Genomic DNA, 23,969 nt, shown 5'->3' with positions numbered 1-23,969 from the left:
CCGAATGCCCAATCTACTCATTCCAACAAAAAGGATATCGTCAAAAATAAATTGCAAGGCTACAGATGCCTGAAAGAATCATCAGGGCCATTAGCCTCCAGGGAGATACTATTAAGAGGGGCCTCAGTGCTCATCTTTGATGAAAACCTAATTAAACTATGGTGGCGGCAATTGCGAGGACTTTCCTGAGTACAGAGGTGAAGTCAGGAACGTTTGTAGCAGAGCATAGGGAGCAGCCTTAGGAAACCGCTGTCCTGAATTGTGGCCACTGACTTGTTACACTGAGGAATTTGCACTGATGCTTCCTGTTGATGGTTTTCTGAATGGCAAATTCTTGTCACTTGGTTACACTGTGTTCTGCTTTTCAAGTCAAGGAAACTCATTTCACAGCAAAGCAGAAAAATATTTTTGATTGACAAATAGAAATAAGGACTGTATTTAAGGGATTTCTAAAAATTGGAGATCTAGTACTTAGAAATATAGAGTGTATATAGCATTGATCAGTGCTAAAATAATGAAAAACAAAGTAAAAATAATTATAATTAGCAACATAACTAATGTAATTAGGAGTATTACAAATAGAAAGAAATATGTAGAGCCATCTGCAGAATTTATACCTTTATCTTACCTTTAAAAAAAAGCTTAATTACCTGATATATACTCACCATAAGTCAATCAAAAGCTGTGACTCAGGAAGTCACATGTTATTCATAATCCTTTGTTCAAGAAAACCTGCTATTCTTTTACTATATTCAAAATATAATAGTCCTGAATTCCGAAGTATTCCTGTTTTTATCATATCAGGAGCTTGTATATCTCACAGTTAGACATTTAACCGTCTTATGAAGTTGTTTCTATTTTGTCATTGCATATAAATGGCATGAGTTTGAGGAGATGCTGAACAAAAACTGCTGGATATTAAAATCACTGCGAGCAATTTCCTGAAATGTTTTTCATACCTTCAGTTCACGTTTTCTCTGGGTTTTTAACATAGTACATTGATGCTATACAGTGCAAGTTCATCTGTAAGAAAAGTGGCAACAGACATCTTCCATTATTGAGTTTTCCTAAGGAGAGTGTTTGGTGATCTGCCAAAACATGGAAGGCTTTGAAGTTCTGATTGACGGTTCTATATCCCCTGAAAATAAATGAATGTTTGCAGTACTTCTACCATATTGTATTGTGGGACCTAGTCTCTTACATTTTACTAAAGGTTTTAATTGATCTGAAGAATTTTGATGACTATCCTAATATGAAACACAATTAAAAATAGATTTAAATATTCTATTTCTCGGTCACCTACTGCAAAGAATATATACTGCTAAAGGAATATAATAGCCTATTTTTGAAAAAAAGTACATATTCAGAAATGAAATAACAATTATTTTATAGCACTTAGAGGTTTAAAAAAAAAACATTTCCATGTATTGTACTATTTGTGTTTCTACTAGCATGTCTGTGGAATAGATATATTGGCCCCATTCTACAACCTAGGAAATTGAGGCGTAGATGAGTTAAATGACTTGTGCAAAATCATGTGGCCATTAAGTAGAGAAAATGCATTGGAGCATGCCTTCTGATTCCAATCACCAAACTCCTTGATGATGGACAGTACTGAGTTTTCCTTCCTTCTCATCTTGATTGTCTTTGGTTTCCAGTACTTTGGTTTTTTCCAGCCTTAATCTCCTCAGTTTATATGTGCTGAACTAATTGAGCTAAGTTCCAGGGGAGAGTTCAAGGCCATGGATTCCCATTCAGAGGCAGAGATGCAGTCTCAAACAAGCAGAGACGCGGGGACTTTGTCTCAATCTGGATGCATTCAGGCGTGAATTCTCAGTTTGGAGAGCATCTGGGAAGCCAGGCCGATTCTAAGACGTTGAGCCCCCTGTGACCAGTTCTAAAGTAGAATCAGCGTAAAACTCTAACTAGCCTTGTAATTGATGTGGGAATCCTCAGAATGAGCACCCTGAACTGGCCCCCTACCTTTCCCAGGAGTCCTAAATACAGGGCCTTTACATAATCAGCTTCTCAGTAGGCCCATTCCTGTCCATTCCTGCTCACAGGGCTCAGTGAGTGATTCACCAGTTTCACACAGCCTGTCCCCTATTTTATAGTCCCAGTAACACCCATCTCCTTGTAGTACCCTTACTTCAAGCCCTGAAAACACTGTGTTCTACTTATAATGGCTAATGCAGAAACTGTGCCGTGATCTCCTTAGCACGGTGGGAGCAGAGCAAGCCATCCATAGCTGTGTGTGGGTTCAGTGCATCTCCAGGCCCCGCTTCCCAGAAAACGTCAGCCCCATGTTGCTCAGAGAGGGAGGAGGGGGCAGTGTTGAGCCACCTCCTGGTGAACTGTGGCTGTTTCCTTTGGGTGTGTCGCAACCTTTCTTTGTACTAATGTGTCTCTGTACTAAGACTATGAAGAAGAAAACATTCAAAGAACGATACTTCTCCCCCTCCACACCCAAAAGGACATTATACCGTTATATACTTTTAAATTGGAATATTGATTATTCTGTATTCAGATGTACACATATTTCACGTGTGCCTTTTCCTTGGACCATTACCCAATGTCTTTTTCATCAGTGTCAGAGTCCTTATATTAATTCCAAATAAACATGGGCCACAGTTGTTCAGGATTCCAGAGTGTGAAGATAATTGTGAAAACTGTTACTTAGAGCTCAGCAGATTTACGGTTAGGAAAATCTTTATTATGCTGGTTAGCATTCATTTTCTTTACAGAGTACACAGTAGTAGAGGATGCTTGGGTTTGCCATCGCTTGACCGTTTCCATTTCCTGTTAAATAAACTGAATCCTAGTTTTGATCAGTGTGCGTGAGTTAAGGATCGCATGTAATGAGCTCAGTTTAGCACCTATGAATAATCTGTCTTTACTGTGGGGTGAGGAGGATTGTCAGGCAGGGAAGCATGCCACACACTACAGTATTATCTGCGAGGGAAGCAGGCCCATTGGGTGTGCCTTATGTCTTAGGGCTGTGAAATGACTCCCCCGAGGTCAGATGCTCCAGCTCTCTGGAACTGCTGGAAGCTTCTGGGAGCTTTTTCACTCTTTCAGTATAAGGGTGTGATTTCTCTCCCCATTCATTTTACCTGCCATAATCAGTTTAATTGTCCTAAAACATTTCTTTACACACATCACTGCTCTGATTTAGAACATCACTGCCAACAGAATATTGCCGAGATCTCTTAGACGACCAGGTAAGATCTTTTACAGTCAGGCTCCCGTCTAATTCTCAGAGTTGTGCATACCTGTCACCTTTGTCATCATTCATGTTTGTCATGTTTGTCATCCAGCTTGAACTTTTATCCACCCTTTAAAGCTGGTTGAAGACCTGCTCATCTGTGAAGCCTGCTCATCTAGACCAGCCCTGGACACAGGGATTCCTACCTTCCTTCACTCATTAGCACTTAACATATGCTGCCTTTGATAAATCTCAAGTAGACTGGAATTTTTTTAGAGCAAATATTAGGTATTATTATACTTCATTATAAACCCCTTCCCTCTGTTACCTTCCTGAATGCCGCTTACGTAAAAGATTAGTTCTCCATAAAAGATTAGTTAATTACCTGAAAGGCATAACCATATCATTCATGACTCATTTATTGAATTATTCAATAAATATTTTTGAATTCCTAGTATATGCGAAACACTGTGCTAAGACCTGGAATACAAGGACATGTTCTCTGCCCTACAGAACTTAATAGGCACTGGGCTTAACTGATATTCTCTGCCCAACTATTTTTCTTTATTTCTATTTTAAGAATATGTAAAACTTGAAAGGATCTTTGGTCTTTCATTTATTAGCCTTTCTCTACCTGTGACATTACCAAAAATGATTAATGCAAAAACTTTTATTTTTAAAAAGTAAAAATGCAGTTTACTCAGCTCGAGAGTTGGATTTTGCCATTGACTATTCACTTTAAGCTGAAAAAATGTAGGCTAAATAAAGCATCACAAAAATTATTTTTCTTTATTCTTTGTAAGCCTAATGCTCTTCTGGAGAATAACAAAGTTTGTTGTGTGGGAAGGGATAAATTGGGAGATCGAGATTTGCAGATACTAACTACTATGTATAAAATAAATAAACAACAGGTTTATACTGTGTAGCACAGGGAGCAATATTCAATATCTTGTATAGCCTATAATGAAAAAGAATATGAAAAGGAATGTATGTATGTATATTCATGACTGAACTTTAGGCTGTACACCAGAAACTGACACAACATTGTAAACTGACTAAAAAAAAATGTTATATACATTAAAAAAAAAACAAAGTTTGTTGTTTATGAGCTCCTCATTGAGGACATCATGCACTTCCTAAGTCTGGTCAGAAAATTTTACTCAAAAGCTGGCTGAAAATACACGATCATAGCAGGGATTACTTTGACCTTTTCTGTATTCCATGTTTTGATTAGCAAGCTATTCTACTCATATCCCATTTATAGACAAATTGTGAAAGGCTTGAATGGCAAGCCAGAAATATATGGAATATTGAAAAGGTCAGTGTGATTTAGCCCATAACCCACAGTACTGAGAATATATGACAAGTCATTATCACACTTAATTCTCACAACAAGGACTGTGGTAAAGACGGGAAATTATTCCAATTAAAATATCCTTGTTTCATATTGAAGGCCAAAGTGACAAAGCTCAAATGGCCTCTTGACTCCTTTTTTGTGATAACTTAATAATTTAGAAAGAAATTGTAATTGAATTAAACAAGGCGAAGAAAAGAGGTAACAAGCTCTTTTGATTTCCGAGTCCGTCGTAGAGGGAATAATATAATGATTTTTCTAAAAACTCTAATTATACATGAGTAAGACAGATACAACTACAAAACCAATTCAGTGGCCACCCCATGCCCTCTTTTTATCTACAGCATAGCTGTCAATCAGATGGGAACTCCATTTATTTCCATGGAAATGAAGGCAGTGAGTTCAATTTTGCCACCACCCGGGACGTAGATCTTTCTACAGAAGATATTCAAGAGCAGTGGTCAGAAGAATTTGAGAGCCAGCCTACAGGGTAAGTAATTGTAATCTCCCATGCTGTGTATAGCACTTAACATTTATTCCACTGGATATATTTTAAAAGCATATTGTTAAATAGCAAAAGCATCCTTAAATCAATACTGGTGATTCTTATCATAGACAAGCCAAAACGGGTACATTTATCTTAAATATTCTTTATTAAGTAATCAACTATTTTTATGCATACTAAAAATTTGTGATTGCAGGTCCCTTTTAACTTTGGTTGGATTGCTTATATCTCATCTTTGTTTATTCAGCTTTTACAGGGAGAAAGTTGTTTTTTTTTTCACTGTGTATAGAATATAGAATCTTTCTACTACTTTTATATTGAGACTTTCGGTTGCCTTCTTGGGGTCTGAGATTTATAGCTGCGGTAACTCGATTTTCAGTAGAGTGTGGTTTTGATCTCTAAAAATTGTTTAGGGGATAAAATTTACCTTTGAGAGATTTTTACAGGAGGAGGATGGGCTGAGGTTGAAGCACTGAGGACGATTTGATGGTAGTACTTTCTGGCCATTCTGAGCTGTGTGCGTTCTTCTGGGTCCAGTGTCCCTAAGATATTTCCTGTTCATTGAGTAGCACTTTCAGAAGTTCAAGTTTAAAGAAAATTAGTAGGTTCAGATAATCAAAATTTGTAAGGTAGGATGAATTGGAAGGAAATTCTAGAAAATTTCTGGTTCTCACCTGGCTTTTTTTTTTTTTTTTTTTTTTTTGTCAGTAAGCACATGTAATCAGAACACCAGGTCCTTACTGTTTAATGTCCTTACTTTTATGTTTTCTAAGACTATGATGAGGATGGATGAAATTAACATAAAATGTAACTTCATAATGAATATAAAATAGCAATAATTCAACTGTTAACTATGAGAAACTTTTCCAGAACACAACATTTGACATAGTCATGCCTCTCTGATCTGAACAAATTAAATCAAAACTGGATGGATTTCTAAGTGCCTGAGTGGCAGCAAGGCCACTGTCACTCTCTTGGGCTCCCCACTTCCTATGCATTGCCCAGAAACTGCATTTGGACCCAGTGAGAGGGAAATCTGACCAGCAGCCTGACCCACTGCCGCTGCTGCTATGACCTTTTGCTGCCACATCAGGGTCTCTCACTGTTGAAAGCTAGGTTTTTACTGTGGCTGATCCAGTCCTGCCCTTCTGCGCCTCAGCCTGTGGGAAGCCTCTGAAGGAGATTGACACTCTGAGGTACCCCACCCCCTCCAGGGCCTGCCATTGACCTCTCCAAGCCTAGCAGTGATGCTTGGGTTCTTCAGCCCACAAAACCCTTCTCTTCTGAGGTTCCTGTCACCCTTGAAGCTCCATATCCAGTGTGTCTCTGGTGTTTCTTTGCGGCCCAACAACCACTCTCCTCTTTTCCACATCCAGGATCGCCCCAGGAGTCGGGCTGCTTTCCTTTGTAACCCGGGCACTACCAGGGCTTTGATGGGGTCCAGAACTTTGGCAGTGTGCACAAGGCTTCCTTCCCTACCTTCTGGAGATAAAAGACCCATCACCAGCGTATCAGTTCTTCCTTTCTGATTCCTGATACAAAAGACCAATTCAGATCCCTTTCCTGACGATGGAGCTTGACTGCTTATGAGAGAATCCCAGATTCTGAAGCCCGAGACCCGATGACCTCTACTCCTTCACCTCTCCATGCAGCAGTGACGGGTCATTCACTCCAGTGAGACCTACATCCCCTGGGAACTCAGATGATGCCCCAGTGACATCCAGATATCCAGCCTCCACCCCACTAAAGCAGAGAGGGAAACCTAAGTTTAATCTCCAGTGGTACCACTTTGATACGCACATAAATCCCTTATCCCTTCCTATCTCTATCTATCCATATCTTTCCTCAGAGTCTTCAGTGTCACTTACTCTTACTCTTTTAGGAAGAGATAAAATTTATTTTTACCTATGGACTTCATATCCACATATTCCCTCTCCCAGAATGCCCCCTTCTTTTTTTATTTTATTTTTTTTTAGCTTGTTGTATTATCAAAGACCATCTATAAAAGAACAAAATAATGCTTTACTGGATAGACTAATGGTCCATATAGCTCTGCTACTAACATTAGTGAAGACTTAATACAAACACATAGAAATTGAGCTTAGAAAGGAATTAATTTGATATTAGAAGAAAGCAAACATATTTTAGGGAATTAATGTACTAGTCCAGAAACACAGCTGACAAGAAATATATTCCAATGGACAGATCAGATATTCTGTTATCTCAGAGCACTAACGATATGAGAGTTTGTGGCTTAAACCAAAACATTCATCCCTGAAACAAGCAAACAAAAAAGACCTAAAAGTATTTTTGCTTGACAAAAGAGCGAAAGTCAATTCAGACGCAGCGGAACATCAGCAAATTCCATTCACCCAGTGACTCAGGTGGTTTACAGTGATGCTTTTTGGCCGCCTCTCAGTGCTGAGACTACATCAGGGTTTTGGTCACAGTTAAGAGACTGGTGCTTTCGGGCTATGACATTGTCAGCCGATTTCTGTTCCAGTATCATAGAAAATGTGCTTGACAGAAGCACCTGTGCCACTCTAATTGGGATGCAATTAACTCACCTAAATTCTAAAAGCAGCGTAATTATTCTAGCAACCACACCTTCGGTTTATTTGTAGCTTTCCCCCTAGGATAGCAGGCCACACACCCACCCGACCCTACAATTACCTCATTTATGCACTCATCTGGTGAACCAGTTATCCACATTGGCATTGTATTACAGAGGTATAAAAGGATAATGACGGAATCTAGAATTTTCTGGGGATGGTGATCAAATGCTGGGTTAGTCTGTAGAGTTGTGTGTGAGTGTGTGTGTGTGTGTGTGTGTCCTCTCTGAACCCCCCCAACTCCCAAATGGTGCTTTATTGATCTAGGAAATAATGCTGATACAATAATTTTTAATCAAAGCTCCAGGGAAAAAATCTTGTTACCAGATCAAATTAATGTGCAGTATTTTTACCTAGGGTAAGGACTGACAAAGAAAAACAGATTAGGAACTTGGTAGTGAAATTCTTGATGCGTTTTATCAGCCAGATAGACTGAATACCCGTCTCATTGTTCCCTTCCACCATCACCACCCACACAATTTGTCTTTATAAGCTCACCTGCTAAAATAGATATAAACCGTAGGTGGTAAAATCCCCATTCTATTCAAGAGTGACCAATTGAATCAGTTGCATCCTGCAGCTTTGAGGTCACTTTCTTTGAAGAGAAAAAAAGTAAGTTATTAATATGGATATAATATTTTCATCTCTTATAACAATCATGAGAGAAAAAAAGAGTATGCAGTCCTTTCTAATATCTTCAAAACATTTCATATGAATGACAAGAAAAAAAAAAAAACACTGTCATGATGACATTTTTTTGGAACCCACTTGCCCAAATATTCCTGTTTTCCTAATATTTGAATCAAACTACTTGCTCTCAGATCACAAGGATGCAAGAGCTGTTTGCCTTTCATATCACAAAGCTGTATGTTGATAGGCTTATTTTAAGTGGGATTTTTAAGTATTTTTTTCTTTCTCCCGAAGAAGACACATATGTTAACTTCAGCAAGAGAGAAACTGTAATAGATACACTGATAATTTATGTGAGTCTTTCTGAACTTTGGCTTAACCTTACAACACATCATGTAATTAGCGACTACCATATCTCACCTAGCTGAGGCTGTCTCCAGGTGGGAGGGGGCTTTGCAGAAAAACACGTTACAGAAAGATGGAATTTGTAAACTTGTGTTTCATCTCAAATGCAAACATTGTGTGTTTTCACTCTTCAGATACCTTTTTAAAACTATCTGTTTTATAGCTATCACCAAAGTATTCATGTTAAAGAGAAGCTCCACAAATGTCATGGGTGTCAGACTATTGAATCAGGACAGCATGTGCTAGTCTTCCCTACTTGCCCCAAACCCCTGGAAATTGCGGAAAATGAGCAAATGAATCTATCATGACACTATAAAACAAGAGCGTGTGCCCTGGTTGAGTCAGAAATTATGAAGTATTGCACAAAAAAAGAGAGAGAGAAGGAAGGGATCTGATGGAGGGAGGAAACAATAGCCCCAAATAAATGCTGAATAAGACGCTACAAAAGGGTCATAGGTCCTGGACACAGGAATCAGAGGGGGCTCCGGGGTCCCGCTGTAGGGACGTCCGGGCAGGTGAGTGTCTCACTACACTGGCCCTAGGACAAGCAGCGAGCGTGGACACTGGGGATGGAGAAGCAGGGCAGTGCCAAGGTGACTGGAAACCTTAAGAAGAATAAAGAACCCCCTTGGTGGCCCGCACTCAAGGGCACATCTGCCCCCGCTGGTGGGCATTTTTATACCAAAACTAAGGGAGAATAGCAGGAACCAGTTTAAGCGAATGGTCTAGAATCATCAAATCTGAGGAAAATCCACTCTATGAAAAAAAAAATCATTGAATTGAAGAACTAAGAGCTGAAAAAATGAAAGTAGCAGAATAAAGAAATGGAGTTTTTATAAGAAGTATAATTAATGTCCTCAGAGAGATCAGAGAGCATACTGCATTTGTGAAATTAAAACAGATTTTATGAGGAAAAAAATGGAGATATGAGAAATGAAAATACATGATTGTTGAAACAAATTTAATGGGTTTTCTTCCCTCTGAATATCAGTGTAGGCATAGCTGAAGAACAAATTAATAAGCTGGAAATTTGAATCTCAAAATCTTTCCAAAACTTTGGGTTACTGGATATAAGAAAAAACAAAAGTAAAGTATAAAGGGAAGATCGGCACTTCTAACATTAGAAAAATAGGAATTCCAGGAGGAAAGCTCAGAGGAAATATATGGAATGAAATATGTAAAGAAATAATTGAAGAAAGATTCCTGAGATTTAAAAAAAAAAAAAAAGAAGAAGAAGAAGAAGAAGACAGAAAAGACATAGTTATGAATGAAAATGTTCAGCAAGATGGATGGAAAGGTATCCAGTCCCAGACCACCAGAGAAAAAGTTCAGAACACAGGTAAAAGAGGAAATCCTGGAAGCTTCTAGATGAGATCACTGTACTCTCCTTGGTAGCACTAAACATAAGTTTTAAAAAATGAAGCAGTAATCATAACATTCTGAGAGAAAATTATTTGGAACGTAACGTTCTCCTCCAATCAAGTATCATTCAAGTACTGAGGAAAAATAAAAACCTCTGCAGACATACGGGGTTCAGAAAGTTTCCTACCCCCAAACACTCAGAATTACTAGAAGATGTATTCCTGGAAATTAACCTATGAGGAATATGATAGAGTCAAGAAAGAGTAGTGAGCAAGGAAAAAAGTAAAGCTTATAGTTCAGTCCAAATAAGTTTTGATTATCGAAAACGTTTAATAAAAATTTGGAATTAAAGCCCAGAAGACTTCAACGTGAGAGATACAGAGGGAAACTGACAAGGAGAGAAGAAGGAGGAATTAAAATACTGCCAACGTTCTTAACTTGCTTGGAGTGAGGATATCAATTTTGGGCAACTCAATGTTAACAGGAAACTTTAAGGGTAAATATGTGTGTTGAAAAAATCAGATTAGCCAGATACAGGCTACGTAACTTCTAAAGCATTAGATTAACATAGAACAAAGAGGACTTAGTCCAGTAAATGCCAGGAAAGTGACAAAAAGTAAATCATAGTTAAAAAAACAAAACAAAACAGGGTAAATAGAAAACAGAAGACAAATCAGCAGGAACCAATCCAAACATATGAGTAATACAATAAATTTGAGTGAATTATATTCGTTTATTAAGTGAGATTTTCATAGGAAGTTTTTAAAAATCAGCTATACATTTGCTATTTATGAGAGCCTCAAACAAGAATAACACTAGAAGTCAAAAGTCAGAAAAGAGATACTAATATAACAAGCAAATGCAACAAAAGAAGTAGAGACAATATCAGATATTCAAATCAGATAAAATGGAATTCAGATTTAAGCATTTAAAGGGCTAAAAAAAGATATTTTACTCAGCAGTGTGTAAAGAGTATTTTGCACAATGCGTGGCACATAATAAGCAGTCAAGACTTAAAAATTAACTTATAATCTAACTATAATTATTGCTGGTAATGGGATATGACCAAAATGGGACTCAAAGAAAAATTATACTCATGGTAATTAAGGAGATATAAAAGAAATACAAGCAAACTTGAATAAGCCAATGAAACCTACATTGGTTTCTGTAAAGAAACGAATGAGATGTCATTAAAATAGATAATCTTAGTTAAAATGATCATTGGACATATTTTAAAACCACGGATGTACTAACATGGATCAAAGTACATTTGTTGCAAGCTGTTAAAAATCTTCGAACATGTTCTGGTTTGCTTCTGATGTGGGTTCTAACATTGCTTTCCATTTATAACTGTTTTTATATTTTAAAACATAAACAGTAAATTTTCAAATAATAAAAAAAAAAAGGTTCATAGAATTAGGTATACTAAAATTGTCCTGGAATTCCTTCATAGAAATTTTAAACCCTTCTTTAATTACAGCACATTTACACAACTTCTTTGCTTCTGGCACTGCCATTCTTGAGTTGGTTAATAAACCCTTCCCCACCTCCAAACCAGTTGTCCATGTGAGCATCCAGAATACAGGCAACTGTCTCCTTCCTGAAGAGAGGACCTTCTTTACTGAAGTCACAGAAAAAGAAAAATGAAATCCGAACCCTTCCAAAGAGATTTAATTCCTCACAGATTGGCACAACATTAGCCCATGATAGGGTTTTTCTGTAGAAGGTATTAGAGGCTCTGAAATGTTCAGATGCCCTCTTCTTCAACATGTCTTTGTTTTCCAGTAGTCTTTCCTCAGTAGTTCACCTGATGTACATTGACCACATGGCAATCTTTTTTTTTTTTTGGAGGGGGAAGGTAATTAAATTTATTTATTTACTTAGTGGAGGTACTGAGGATTGAACCTAGGACCTCATGCATGCTAAGCATGCACTCTACCAGTTGAGCTATACCCTCCCCCACCACAAGGTGGTCTTGAATGTCTAGGAGTTTACATGAAGGAAGAGCAGAGCTCTGAAACCTCAAGAAACATAGCTAGGGATTACCTTTACTCTAGAACCCACCCAGAAGCATTAGGAAATTGAGAATTTAATTCCTCAGGTCCATAAAGTATGCAAAATAGTATAATTATTTAGTATTCTATTTTGAAATATGACAACAGAATAATGACCAAATATGGTTTGGCATATACATAATAAAATATGGTACCCATTTATAAAGAGTTAATATAACCTGGGAAAATGTGTATACACTAGTGTAAGTGAAAAAAGGCAGAAAATAACACCATCTGTATAATATTATCACAACCTTTGGAAATATACATATAAATTATTAGAAATGAATATACTAAAATATTAATTTTGCTTGTCTCTGGGGTAGTATGGTTATGAGTGATTTTTTTCCTCTACTCTTTCTGTTTTCCAGTTTTCCAATAATGAGAATATTGCTATCATAATAGAAAACAAGTAGAATTTTTTTTTTTAAAGTTTAAAATATATTTCCAACTATGCTTATCTAGAATGACTTATGCAGGTGTCCTCTCTCAGGCCACAGCCATCACTTCTGCAAAGGACTCCCTCTAATTAAAAAATAAAAATAAAAAACAGCTAGTGGCAAATACTTCCTGCGTGTGTTGGAATACCCAGAATTCCAATACACCAGCAAGACATAGAAAAGATGTCAGAGAGCAAACAGGATTTGTCCTGGGATCAAATTTGCTTATTTGCTCTCCCATATTTGGCCTTGCTGACTTTTTCAAATGGTAAGAGAGAGTAGTCCCTAAACTGCCACCCTGACCATTTCCAGTTTCCTCCAGCCTCCATTCCTAACAATCCTGTTCTACTACCACCCACACCCTAAGATAACTGCTTTATAAATTTGCTCCAAAGAAGCTCTTCTGAGAAATATTTTTTAATTTATTTTTTCAAACTTTTTTTATTGAGTGAGTCTTTAAATTCTATAGTGCTTTACAATTTTCAAAAGCTTCACACACATAATTTCATATAGTCCCATAATAACCCTTTTTTTAATCCCCTACACCTATATTTCTTCTCCCCTCTTTTCTCTCCCCACTGGTCCACTGGCTTGTTCTCTAATCTGTGAGTCTGCTTCTTTTTTATTTTATTCATTAGGTTTGTTATATTTTTTAGATTCTGCATATGAGTGATTTTATACAGTATTTGTCTTTCTCTGCCTGACTTATTTCATGTAGCATAATGCCCTTCGAATCTATTCATGTTGCTGGAAATGGCAAGTTTTTATTCTTTTTTATGGCTGAGTAGTATTCCATTGTATATATACCACATCTTCTTTATCCAGTCATTTGTTGATCAACACTTAGGTTGCTTCCATACCTTGGCAATTGTAAATAGCACTGCTTTGAACATTGGGGTGCATGTATCTTTTTAAATTAGTGTTTTTTTCAAGAAATATATTTTAAAATAGCTCATCTAAGATTATAGAAAAAAATTTGAGTGTAGACAAAGTTTTCTTCAGGTTATCTGTGACTTAGTCTCTGATATATGCTTTATCGTATTAGTTATATTTTGTAATGGCATTGCTTGGAAAAGTGGGTCATACCTACAACTGAGTCAAAATGTCTTTCTTAAATTTAAATGCTATCCAGTGGAATAAAACCAAGATAAAGGCAATATAAACTCAATAAAACAAATTTATATTGACTTCCTTGTTCCCGAGAGATAGTACCAAAGAATGTTACAGATAACCCCAAAAACCAAAACTGTGTCAGCCAATAAGCACAATCTCCATTTTAGCCCCTTCAATGTAAAATGATGCTTTTTATTAAAAATTGGCTTTAAAATTTTTTAGAACTCTTCAGAACAGTTTGTGCATCTTCTTGCTATTTTCCACAAATTCTTCCCTCTGTCCTACCCAGAATAATTGTTACCTCTGGCTGAGTATACATTCCACAAAATGCTTATGACACTCCAGAGGGACTTTATCTAAGCTTATAATTTAGAGTAAGTGAAGATAGACTGACAGTCTGAGTTAACATTGTATTATGTAGGTCTTCAGGGTTTTTTTTAACAGGCATGTTCATTATTATTAAAGCAAAACCCATTTGACTGTTTAGATCCCATAAATAATAAATTTAGGGGCCCAGATAGATTGTAGCCAAAATCTTGAACTGTGCAAAATGCCCACAGGTAAGCAAAGGACAGTTTTTCTTTCTGTTAATTATCCCCTTGCTTAAAGATTGTTTAAGTAATTGCACTTTACATATTGTACTGCAACTTTGTCCAAGATTGTTGCTCTGCTAATTCTAGCATAAAAAAAAATACTCATTATAATTTAAAAATTCATTTGAATTGCCACTTTGATTCATTTTAAAGCAAAAATAGCACTACATTTTACAGGGTAAGAAAAGGAAACTAACATTTATTGAAACTTTGTAATGTGCCAGGCAATACCTCATTTTCTCTAAACATCCTCCAGTCTAGGTCATATTTCTGTCTTATTGATGAGAAAGCTGAGTGCTTTCTGCCATTCAGAAGCCAATATTCTTTATTAATATTATTCTAACAAGAGTATAACTAAACATAATGCACATAGTAAAACCTAAAACAAAATTGAATTTGAGTGAAATACAGGGGAACCAACTGTAGAAAAGAATTTTTGAAATGCAATGCACGCAGAAAAGCCTTCAAATAGAGCTCATCCTTTACCTTCCCCTAAGCCGTCCTGCTGGAGGGAAAACCTATAAATGCAATGAAGGTGGAGAAGCCTTTAGTCAAAGTCTATTCCTTGCTAGACCTCACAGGACTCATGCTGGAGATAAACCTCATGAATATAAATGAATGTGGAAGGATCTTTACCTATGGTACATCTGTTATTAAATATCAGAGAATTCATCCCAAATAGAGACCTTATGGATGTAATGAACTTATTCAACCTCAGAGAATTCATAGTAGATAAAAAACCTTATGAATTTGGTAAATGTAGGCTCTTACAGAGAGGTTTATTCTATATCTTAGTTCAAAACTAAAGTCATTCAACTTTAGGTGGTTTAATATATTTTGGGAAATATAAAGCATATTTTCATGGATAATATGCAATGTTCCACTACCTTTAGAGCCTCTTATGCCAGTATTTGTAGAGGAAAAAAAATCCAATTAGAATATAAGACCTCTATTGCATGTGTTCATATTCTTAGAATTTTTACCAAACTATGATGTGATAATTTAAGTGTTTATTCTGAATTATAATACATATCAATTGAATGCCTTTCTTCTTTTTTTCTGAAAATTTCTTTTTGCAAGACAGATGTGTAAAGAAAAAATTAAAAGTCCTCCAATGCTAACCCCATTTCACACTGTTTAAATGTAGACATGTATTCTGACAAATGTCTCTTCTAGTCAGTAAATATTATATCATTATTTCAGAAAGGTGATATACCAGTTTATCTAACTGAACCTCTATTGAAAGACAAAGAATATTGCAATGAAAATTTTTGTATACTTGTTAAAGTATTTCTGAAAGATAAATTCCTAAAAGAAAAAAAGGAAATTAGAGAATCAGGTGTGTATGTGTGCACATATATATGTGTGTATGTAATTTTCATTTTGATAGTTACTGCCAAGTTGCCCTTCAAAGAATATATATCATTCTTTTTTTTAAGCTTATGAAAGAAGAAAATATTTTTAAATTTTAGCTTTATTGAGGTACAATTCACATATAAAGTTGCAATATATTTAAAGTGTACATTGTGGTGATGTGATATATACACATATTGTAAAAGAAGTCCTTCCATCTAGTTAATTAACATAACCATCACCTCACATGTTCATCTTCTTTTTGGTGAGAATATTTAAGTTTTACTATCTCATATCATTCTTAAAAGTATTAAAATGTGAGCTGATTAAAACATATTTAATTCTATTCTCAAAGCATTCCAAAACAGCAGAGGTGGGGACGATCAGCTTCCCAACTAAGAAATGTCTTTAAATTATTTTTGCTTGCCAAAAGAATTCTCTTTCTTGACACAAAATTAGAAGAACATACTTTAAAAGTATAAATTAAATATTATTGTGACCTTGCTACCTCTAAGGAACAAAGTTGCCTTAAAGCATTTTATTGATTATTAAACTTTTTTTTCTGTTCTAACTTCACCCTGCTCTCTTATAAATAATAGATATACCACTGTATTTATAATAAATAATATAAGGGGCCTTTTTTTTTAGAATTAGTCATCAAAGAATAAATATAAATTGCTATGTTGTAGAGAGCTCTCCCCTCTAGGCAGACATTCCTTCAAATGCAGTTCACAGAGAACCGCATTTCCTTGGGGAAAACATAATTTAAACCACAGAAAAGTAACAGTGCTTTTCAGGGAAATTGCAGTGCTGTCCAAGATATTGCTAAAACAACAGAGCTCCTTAAATACCATTGCTGGCCTCAAAGATTTCGTTGTTACAATTTTATGTCATGTAATTATTACATTAAGACCATGCCAGGGACCATGTCTTTTTTGTAACTGGAAAAGACTACAACTTTGTGACCTTACAGAGAGGGACTCTGAAGTCCAGGCAAGTGAAAGGGCATCTCTTGAGGTCCCTCAGTCGGTGCTGGAGCTCTGGGATCCCCTCAAGGATACTTTGCCTCCAACTAAGCTCGAGCCAGTGTTTATACAAATTCATGAAAGAACGAGCTTGTGTTACAAGCTCCTACTGAATTTTTAATAAATGCAAGATAATTTATTTAAAGCAATGAGACTTTCACAAAATGATTTTCAGATTTCTCCCTGCCTTTTTCTCTTCAAAGCGGACTAAACTTCCTGTTTCCTTTGCTTGTAAATATTTGGGTTTCTAAAGAAAATAACTTCACTTTTGTTATCTTCCAACAGTGAGAACGGGAAAAATAAAGACTAATGTAGGGTAAAACAGAATATGTTGGACTTTAAAATAAAGATTAAAAAGAAGTGTACAGTCTAAATCACACTTCACAGGGCTTTCTCTGTGGTGGAAGTCATGAAAATAAGTCACTTAGATGAATCTAGACGCTTTACTCATTTACAGCTAGTAATTAAGAGAAAAAGACTACGGCTCTCATTTCTCAATTGAAAAAAACATTCTTTTAGTCCATGACAATTCCATCTTTTCCAATTTAATTTTTCATTTTAAAAATACTCTAAAGCAGATGGATGCCTAAAAGGAGGCATCATATGCATCATTTATAACCTTAACTTGCTTTGTGGATCAGTAGGCTGAGTGGCTTAATTGGGATAAATGGAGCAGGTAAAAGACCAATGAACCAGGTTGAAATTTTCTTGTATGAGTCGAGAGAGGTTCCTGGTATTTACAGTGGCCCGCTACTATTTAGAGCGGCTTCTCCTTCCTTGAATGATTGATGTAATCTGTTAAAATACAAAAAATTAAGCATTTCCTAAACGTCTTGGTCTCAAACAGTGCAACATAATTGTCCTGACACAGTACCCTCTTTAGAACTGTGATTCCTAAAATAACAGCAAACTAAGGAGCAGAAGATCTCAATTTCAGAGCCAAACCGGCAGTTGGCCTTAGGCAAGCCACTTACCTCTGTGTGTCCCAGTTTCCTCCTTCTATAGGCAGGTTAGCTGTGTGAATAGCAATGGCCAAATTAGACATGAGCAGAAATAAATACCAAGGAGAAGTAAGAGTTTTAAAATATTAGATTTTTTTTCTCTGCTATATATCCGAGTACCTATTTGACTGTTTCAATCCCATCTCCTTTTTGAAAACTTGCTAGACTCTTGCCAGCTCATATCATTTTTCATTCTCTATTTTTTAATGTGCAACACACCATACAATCATTGTGATGTTATGACACTGTCTTTTACTGTTCCCCGTTTCCCTAGTTCAAATGAGACTCCCCACCTCAACTGAGAATAAAAGCTGTCATGTAGTAGTTACGCCATACGCAGTATTGATTAAACTCATCCTTCTACAGGAAAACCGTAATTGTGAATGGAATGTGTTCAAAACTTTGTTCATTACCTAAAATCTGTAGTACCACACTTTGTTTCAGAATTGTTCATTACTAAGTAAACGTTCCTCATTAAAAATAAAATGTTATACACTAAAAAGCTTTGAATTAATATTCTGACTCTTAGTGATTCTCATTTTTTTTTAAGGTGGGACATCTTGGGAGCTGTCATTGGTACGGAATGTGGAACAATAGAATCCGGCTTATCAATGGTCTTCCTCAAAGATGGAGAGAGGAAAATATGCACTCCCTACATGGACACTACTGGTTACGGGAACCTGAGGTTTTACTTTGTTATGGGTAGGTACATTCTGAACAAGTTTTATTGACCTAGGGTGAATTCTAGGCTGCCACCTATTCCTGAGGGGGTGAGATTATTTGTTTTCTACAATATAAAATGAGAATTCATGAACCATGAGTTCTACTGGTTGAGCAAAAGCCTGTGGTGTTCACACCTGCTCAGACCAGCCCTGTTGGAACCACCCTGTGTGAGAACTAGTCCTGTTATGCCATGACCAGGCCTGCAGGCAAAAACGCAGTAAGACTTTCCTTCTACCTCTCCCTCAATGGTCACAGCTGAAAAGACAATGGGAGAGAATCTAAGGACAGAGTAACTCCTTCGAGCAAAGCTTCCAGCTTCCCCAAAATCAAGATGAGTCCTTGGTCTTCATATCTCATCACTCCATAACTCTTCTGTTGTGGAAACCTAAGAAAGAGACAGGTGTATCATCCTTCTTAATACTTTAATATTATTCTCTACTTTCTAATATGTTGACAAACACAGAAGGAAAAACAGTGTTTGTAAGATGTTATTTTTCTTCTGATTATTGCAGAGCAAATGAGCAGTTAAAAGCTTAGAAAAATACCCAAGGAGGAATTAGGGGGTTGAAAGGTGTGCCCTCTCAACATGTCTCTTTAGTCCACAAGAGCCACAGTTACGTATGCTAACACTGGATGTCATTCCAGAAGTGTGAGTCGCTGTCACATGTCTTCCTTGTTGAAGGACTAAAAGCACAGGCAACACCTGGAAGTGAGACAGGAAGTAAACAGTGTCCACCTTTGAACTTACTAGCGAAGCTGTCAGCTCATCAGGACAAACAGGTCTCCCGAGTCTAGGCTCCAGTACTGGCTGCTGTTCCTCTCATCTTCTCACTTCCTGCAGCTCAGAGCGGCGAAGTAACCTTTAGATTGCTTCCTGCTCCCAGACACATTGCCCGTGTGATGCTACCTCATTTTCAGTAATGATCTGTTTGATAACAGGAAAGTTGTGGATATAAAATATAATAATGTAATCTCCCTGCATTAAGGATATCCTCCCCTTCACTCTGAAATGATTTGTTTATTTAAAGACCCAGAGCTCATTTCCTTTAAATAAATAGAATTCAAACTGGCTCTCATTTTATTAAGAGTGATTACCAGGAAACCTTGAGAACCAGCCCCCCATCCCCAAATTTTAGTATGGCAGTCTCATTTTCCCTTTTTATCATTTTTGATAAAATATATTTGAATTCTTCATTTTTTTCATGGTAAATTTTGGTAACTCAACTCAATTCAATGCATTTATGTAAGAGATTGTCCTCTTATATAAGAGATTAAGTCATCTTTAATTCTTTCTGGAACGAAGCAGATTATTAATGAATCAATTAAAATTATATTGACTAGGAGGAAAATGTTCATTTGAATGAACTCACAGTACATTATACCAAATAAAAGCATCCCCATTTGATTATAGAAAATAATGAATCCCTATTGAAAGTAGAGCACTGAGCTAGGGTATCATGGAGACTGCAACTGGGGAAAAGAATGGGACCTAAATCACAGAGTTGCTGATCAGTGAGTTAATACATGCAAAGCCCTCAAAATACTGTCTAATAAATATTTAAGACTCAATATATCTTTGTTTTTTATGTGTAAAAGTTACTTGGACAGAGTCCTTGCCTGCAAGTAACATCTAACTATAAGGCAGATTGCAAGTTGGGCTGTAAAGGAATGACATTTTGGGGGTGCAGAGGAAGCTCTGCGTGTTGCCTTGGAGGAATGAGGGTAAAGTTTCATGAAGGAGATGGCATTGGAACAGGGCTTTGAAGGTTCCAGCTAAGCCAGCATTTTGAGAAAAAGCATTTTGAAAACTATAAAGGTACATGACATGTTTGGGGCTGGGTGATTTTCCCAATACAGCTGAACAGAAAGACATAAGCTGGAACTAGAAAAGTCAGCTGGAGCCAGAGTAGTGATTTTCTGTGATATCATCCTGAGGAATTTGGAGTCTCTTACTCTGGGCAAACATGGTTTTAGATGGTTTCTGTCAGTTCTGTGATATATGCTCATCTTTGTTTTAGAAAGATAATTCTGGCACAGTGTGGAGAAATGAGAGGATAGAAGATCAGGTAGGATAGGGCTGCCAAATTTAGCAGAGGGCTGCGGAGGGCTTATTTAAATTTGAAGGTCACATAAACAATGAATATTTTTTTGTATATATGTTGTTCATGCAGTGTATTTTATCTGGCAGCCCTAAGTCAGGGAGGCTTTTGCACTGGTTCAAGCGACAAGGGAATTACACCAGTGATGGTGGCAGTAATGTGAAGTGGAGGACAGAGGTAGACACCTGGAGAAGAAACCAGCTGACTGGGGATTATGAGTACAGTCTTGGAGGGGACGCAGGTTTCTCTCCTGGGTGACTGGAAGAATGGTGCCATTTCCTGAAATAGGAGATGTCCAAAAAATTATAATCATAATAAAGAAAAAGTGTGAAGTGGAAGATTTTGATAGTAGGTATGTTGAGGTGGAGGGTTCTAGAAAGTGGAAATTCTACTCAGGGTCTGAATCAGATTTGAAAGTCATACAGGTGGTAACTGGAGCCACTAGAGTTGCTAGGTTCTCCCAAGCAGGAGGCAGAGTAAGCAGAGGACATGATGCTTCCACAGGGAGAACCCTCACCTAGGTGTAGGTAGAAGGAAAAGAAGTAGACAAAGGATGTTGAGAAAGGGCATGAAGGAACGCGGAGGAAGGCATGGTTCTGTGCTAACAGAGGAAGGGAAGGGAGTGGTTCAGGAGGTGATGACAGCAGTGGAGGGGGTGCCACAGAGACAGAGCCCAACCAGATTGGAGCAGAGAACCCACCCATGAATCCCCACAGTGTGGGGTCTGGGAAGCCAAAGTACTTGGACTTACAAGAAATAGAGACGTGTGTCACTGAAAGAGGACCTGCTCCGTCAAGAAGTTCATCAGTAAACACAGGAAAAGTAGTGGGGTCTGATCTTGAGGAGAGAGCAGAATCCAGCAAAGGTGATTTTAGGATAAGATCAGGTGGGATTGGGTAGGACGGGACAGGACAATGGTGGGATGAGACCAGATCTGTAGAAAAGACTTTAAAACTTTGGGAGCTGATAGACAAGAAAGCACTATGGGAGGAGATTTAAGGTATGACAGACAGTTTATAAGTAACCCTGAACTAAGAATGGTGCCTTAGGGAAATCAGTGTTGATTGTTAATCTAGACCAGACCACACTCCCTTCTTCGCAGACACTGCCCACATGTTCTTCCTGGCTTCATCCCTTGCTTCCTGTCAGTCTGCTGTGACTACCATTCCTGGAAATTTTGCTCAACTTTCAAAGTTTGCTTCAAGATCTATTTCCTTCATTCACACATTCATTTATACAACACAGATTCATCGAGGACTGGTATCCAACATGGTTCTCAGAGCCAGAATGCAGTGAACAAGACAAAAATTACCTAATTTACATCATTTGGTTTTTATTCCTTCAACAAATATTTACTGAGCACCTCCTGTATGCCCAGCTCTTTTAGCCTCCACTTGTGTCTCTTTTCAATGAATTTTGACCAGAGTTATGGCAACACAGCACAGTTTACTGCTGATTATCTTTCTCTCATGTATATTAGCCATATGTATTAGTTCCTTGCTAACTTACAAACTTTTTGAGGTCAGGATTTGTTTCCCCTTCAGGCCCAATGTCCTGTGCATAGTAAATAACAGAATCACTTTCCTAATTTAAGTGTCTTAAAATCTACTTAAGACAGGATTTAAAATATTTTAAAACTAGCTGTCCATCTAGTTTCTGTCGAAATCTTCTGTACCTTAATTGCTGTACAAAGCACCCCTGGAGTCATACCTTCCCACAGTACATCAAAGCCAATGAAGCTGAGGAAGAATCCATATCTTTCTGTAGGAGCTGCTGTCACTGAAACTTCACAGAACTGATAAATTGCCCCCAGGGGGATCTTTCAGATAAAGTCTGTCATCATTTTAAAGTCTGAGCTCCTTTTGGACTTTCTTCTTCTGTCATTGTGGGCTGGATGAGGCTCCCACGTGGATTCCCCTTCTCTCTGAAAGGCAGGTGCAGTTCACGAACTGATCTTGGGAGAGCAGAGAAGATTTACAGGGAACAAATTAATGAAATTAGGGAGAACTGAAGGTTCAGTTCCTATGTCTCTGGATGTAGTGCTTTAAACCCACACTGCCTGTGACCTTTCACCTTTTTGGGGGGGGGGTCCTTACTTGGTGTGCCTTTAATATGGGCTCAATACTCAGTTTTTAAAAGTTACATTTTTAAAAAGAGAATTTAGTTTTCATGTTGTTCTACCCCCCCACCCCAGACTGTCATTTAGAATGGCTTTACTAGCTATATTTACCATTGTCTTGGAGTGTGTAGTGAAATGCTAAAAATTACATCAAATGCAAAATTAGGAGATTTTCTCTACAGGTTGTTGCTCTTAAACAATAAATATCTTTTAGGATGAGGTCTACTTTATCACAGTACCTGGCTTCTCTACTCTCAGTTCAGATTACTTAACTCAGTAAATATTTATTGTATGCCAAGTTACATACGTCTAACAGATGTAACATGCCAGATCTCACAAGTACCACCATCCAAGTTACTTCTGTTCTGATGATCTTTCTTGTACTGGTCAGGTTCTAGCTTTCTTACTTAACATCACATTTCAGTGATCTGTCTCCAAGATCTGACCCCAGTTACCCTCCTTGAGTTTAAGCCAGACACTTGCAATAATTGACACTTTATATATTTATACAGACGGCAAGTCTTGGGCATTATTTACTGATTTTACTAGGTTAACTCTCAGAGAGTAACCTTATTCTAGAGTTTGGAGGTCGCCTTTCTGTCACCCTAGAGTATTAGCCACAAAAATTGCCTGTAGATAAAAACTAACATTGATGGTAGTTGATTTAAGAGCTGGAGGGGGTGTTTTGAAAGATAATCATAAAATTAGAAGTCAATGTTATAAATTTTAAACCTTAGGGATAGAATATTTGCCAAAATCCACATACCTGTCTACACTCCTTCTATTATGGGTGGTGCTGTTGTGAAGGATAATGGTGGCGGGGGAGAGGTTTCTAGTTAGACATGTAATCCTTTAAAATCCAGGTTAAGTAGAAGCCAGCAATAATAAGGATCATTGGCCAAATGCAGTAGTGAAAGGAAGAGAGGGTCAAGGGTTAAAAGAGAAAACATTGACTCTTGGCTCTTCTACCAGCTAGTTTTCAGGTACTTGCTGTTATTCAGTCTCATCATCAGGGTGATCTTAGTTACCTCTCAATTCTAGTGTTATGTCATTTTATATGATTGTAAAGTAGTGCTAAGGAATAAACTACTCTGTGTACCTTCCAACAGTCAACTGAGGTACCAAAAGTAAAAATGAAAAATGTAAAATAAACTGCATCTAAAATACAGATACCTAGTATGTGCTAAAATGTTAAAGACGCTACACGGAACAGTTTAAATAATCTTAGTTCAGAAATCTTTGATTCAGTAAGTCACCACATTTTTTTTTAAAACCATAGCCAACAGGTTCTGAACTTTGGCCATAAAGACCTCACATATAAGGAAGTCAAGGCTTATAAAAACAGAGCACATTTCTTTAATGTGGGTTAAAATATG

At 37.2% G+C, this 23,969-nt stretch overlaps 1 protein-coding gene across 1 annotated transcript in view; it reads left to right on the top strand.

Moving 5' to 3' along the window:
* Window positions 1-23,969, top strand: part of RELN (reelin) — a 444,603-nt gene that overhangs the window by 269,295 nt on the left and 151,339 nt on the right. The window contains 2 exon segments of the mRNA XM_032484179.1: window positions 4,904-5,049; window positions 18,203-18,354. Of these exon segments, the coding sequence (XP_032340070.1) occupies window positions 4,904-5,049; window positions 18,203-18,354 (298 nt within the window).

Source organism: Camelus ferus, chromosome 7, assembly GCF_009834535.1.
Source record: "Camelus ferus isolate YT-003-E chromosome 7, BCGSAC_Cfer_1.0, whole genome shotgun sequence".
NCBI lineage: Eukaryota > Metazoa > Chordata > Mammalia > Artiodactyla > Camelidae > Camelus > Camelus ferus.
The sequence above is the reverse complement of the archived record's forward strand: the minus strand, read 5'-3'. Positions and strand labels throughout refer to the sequence as shown.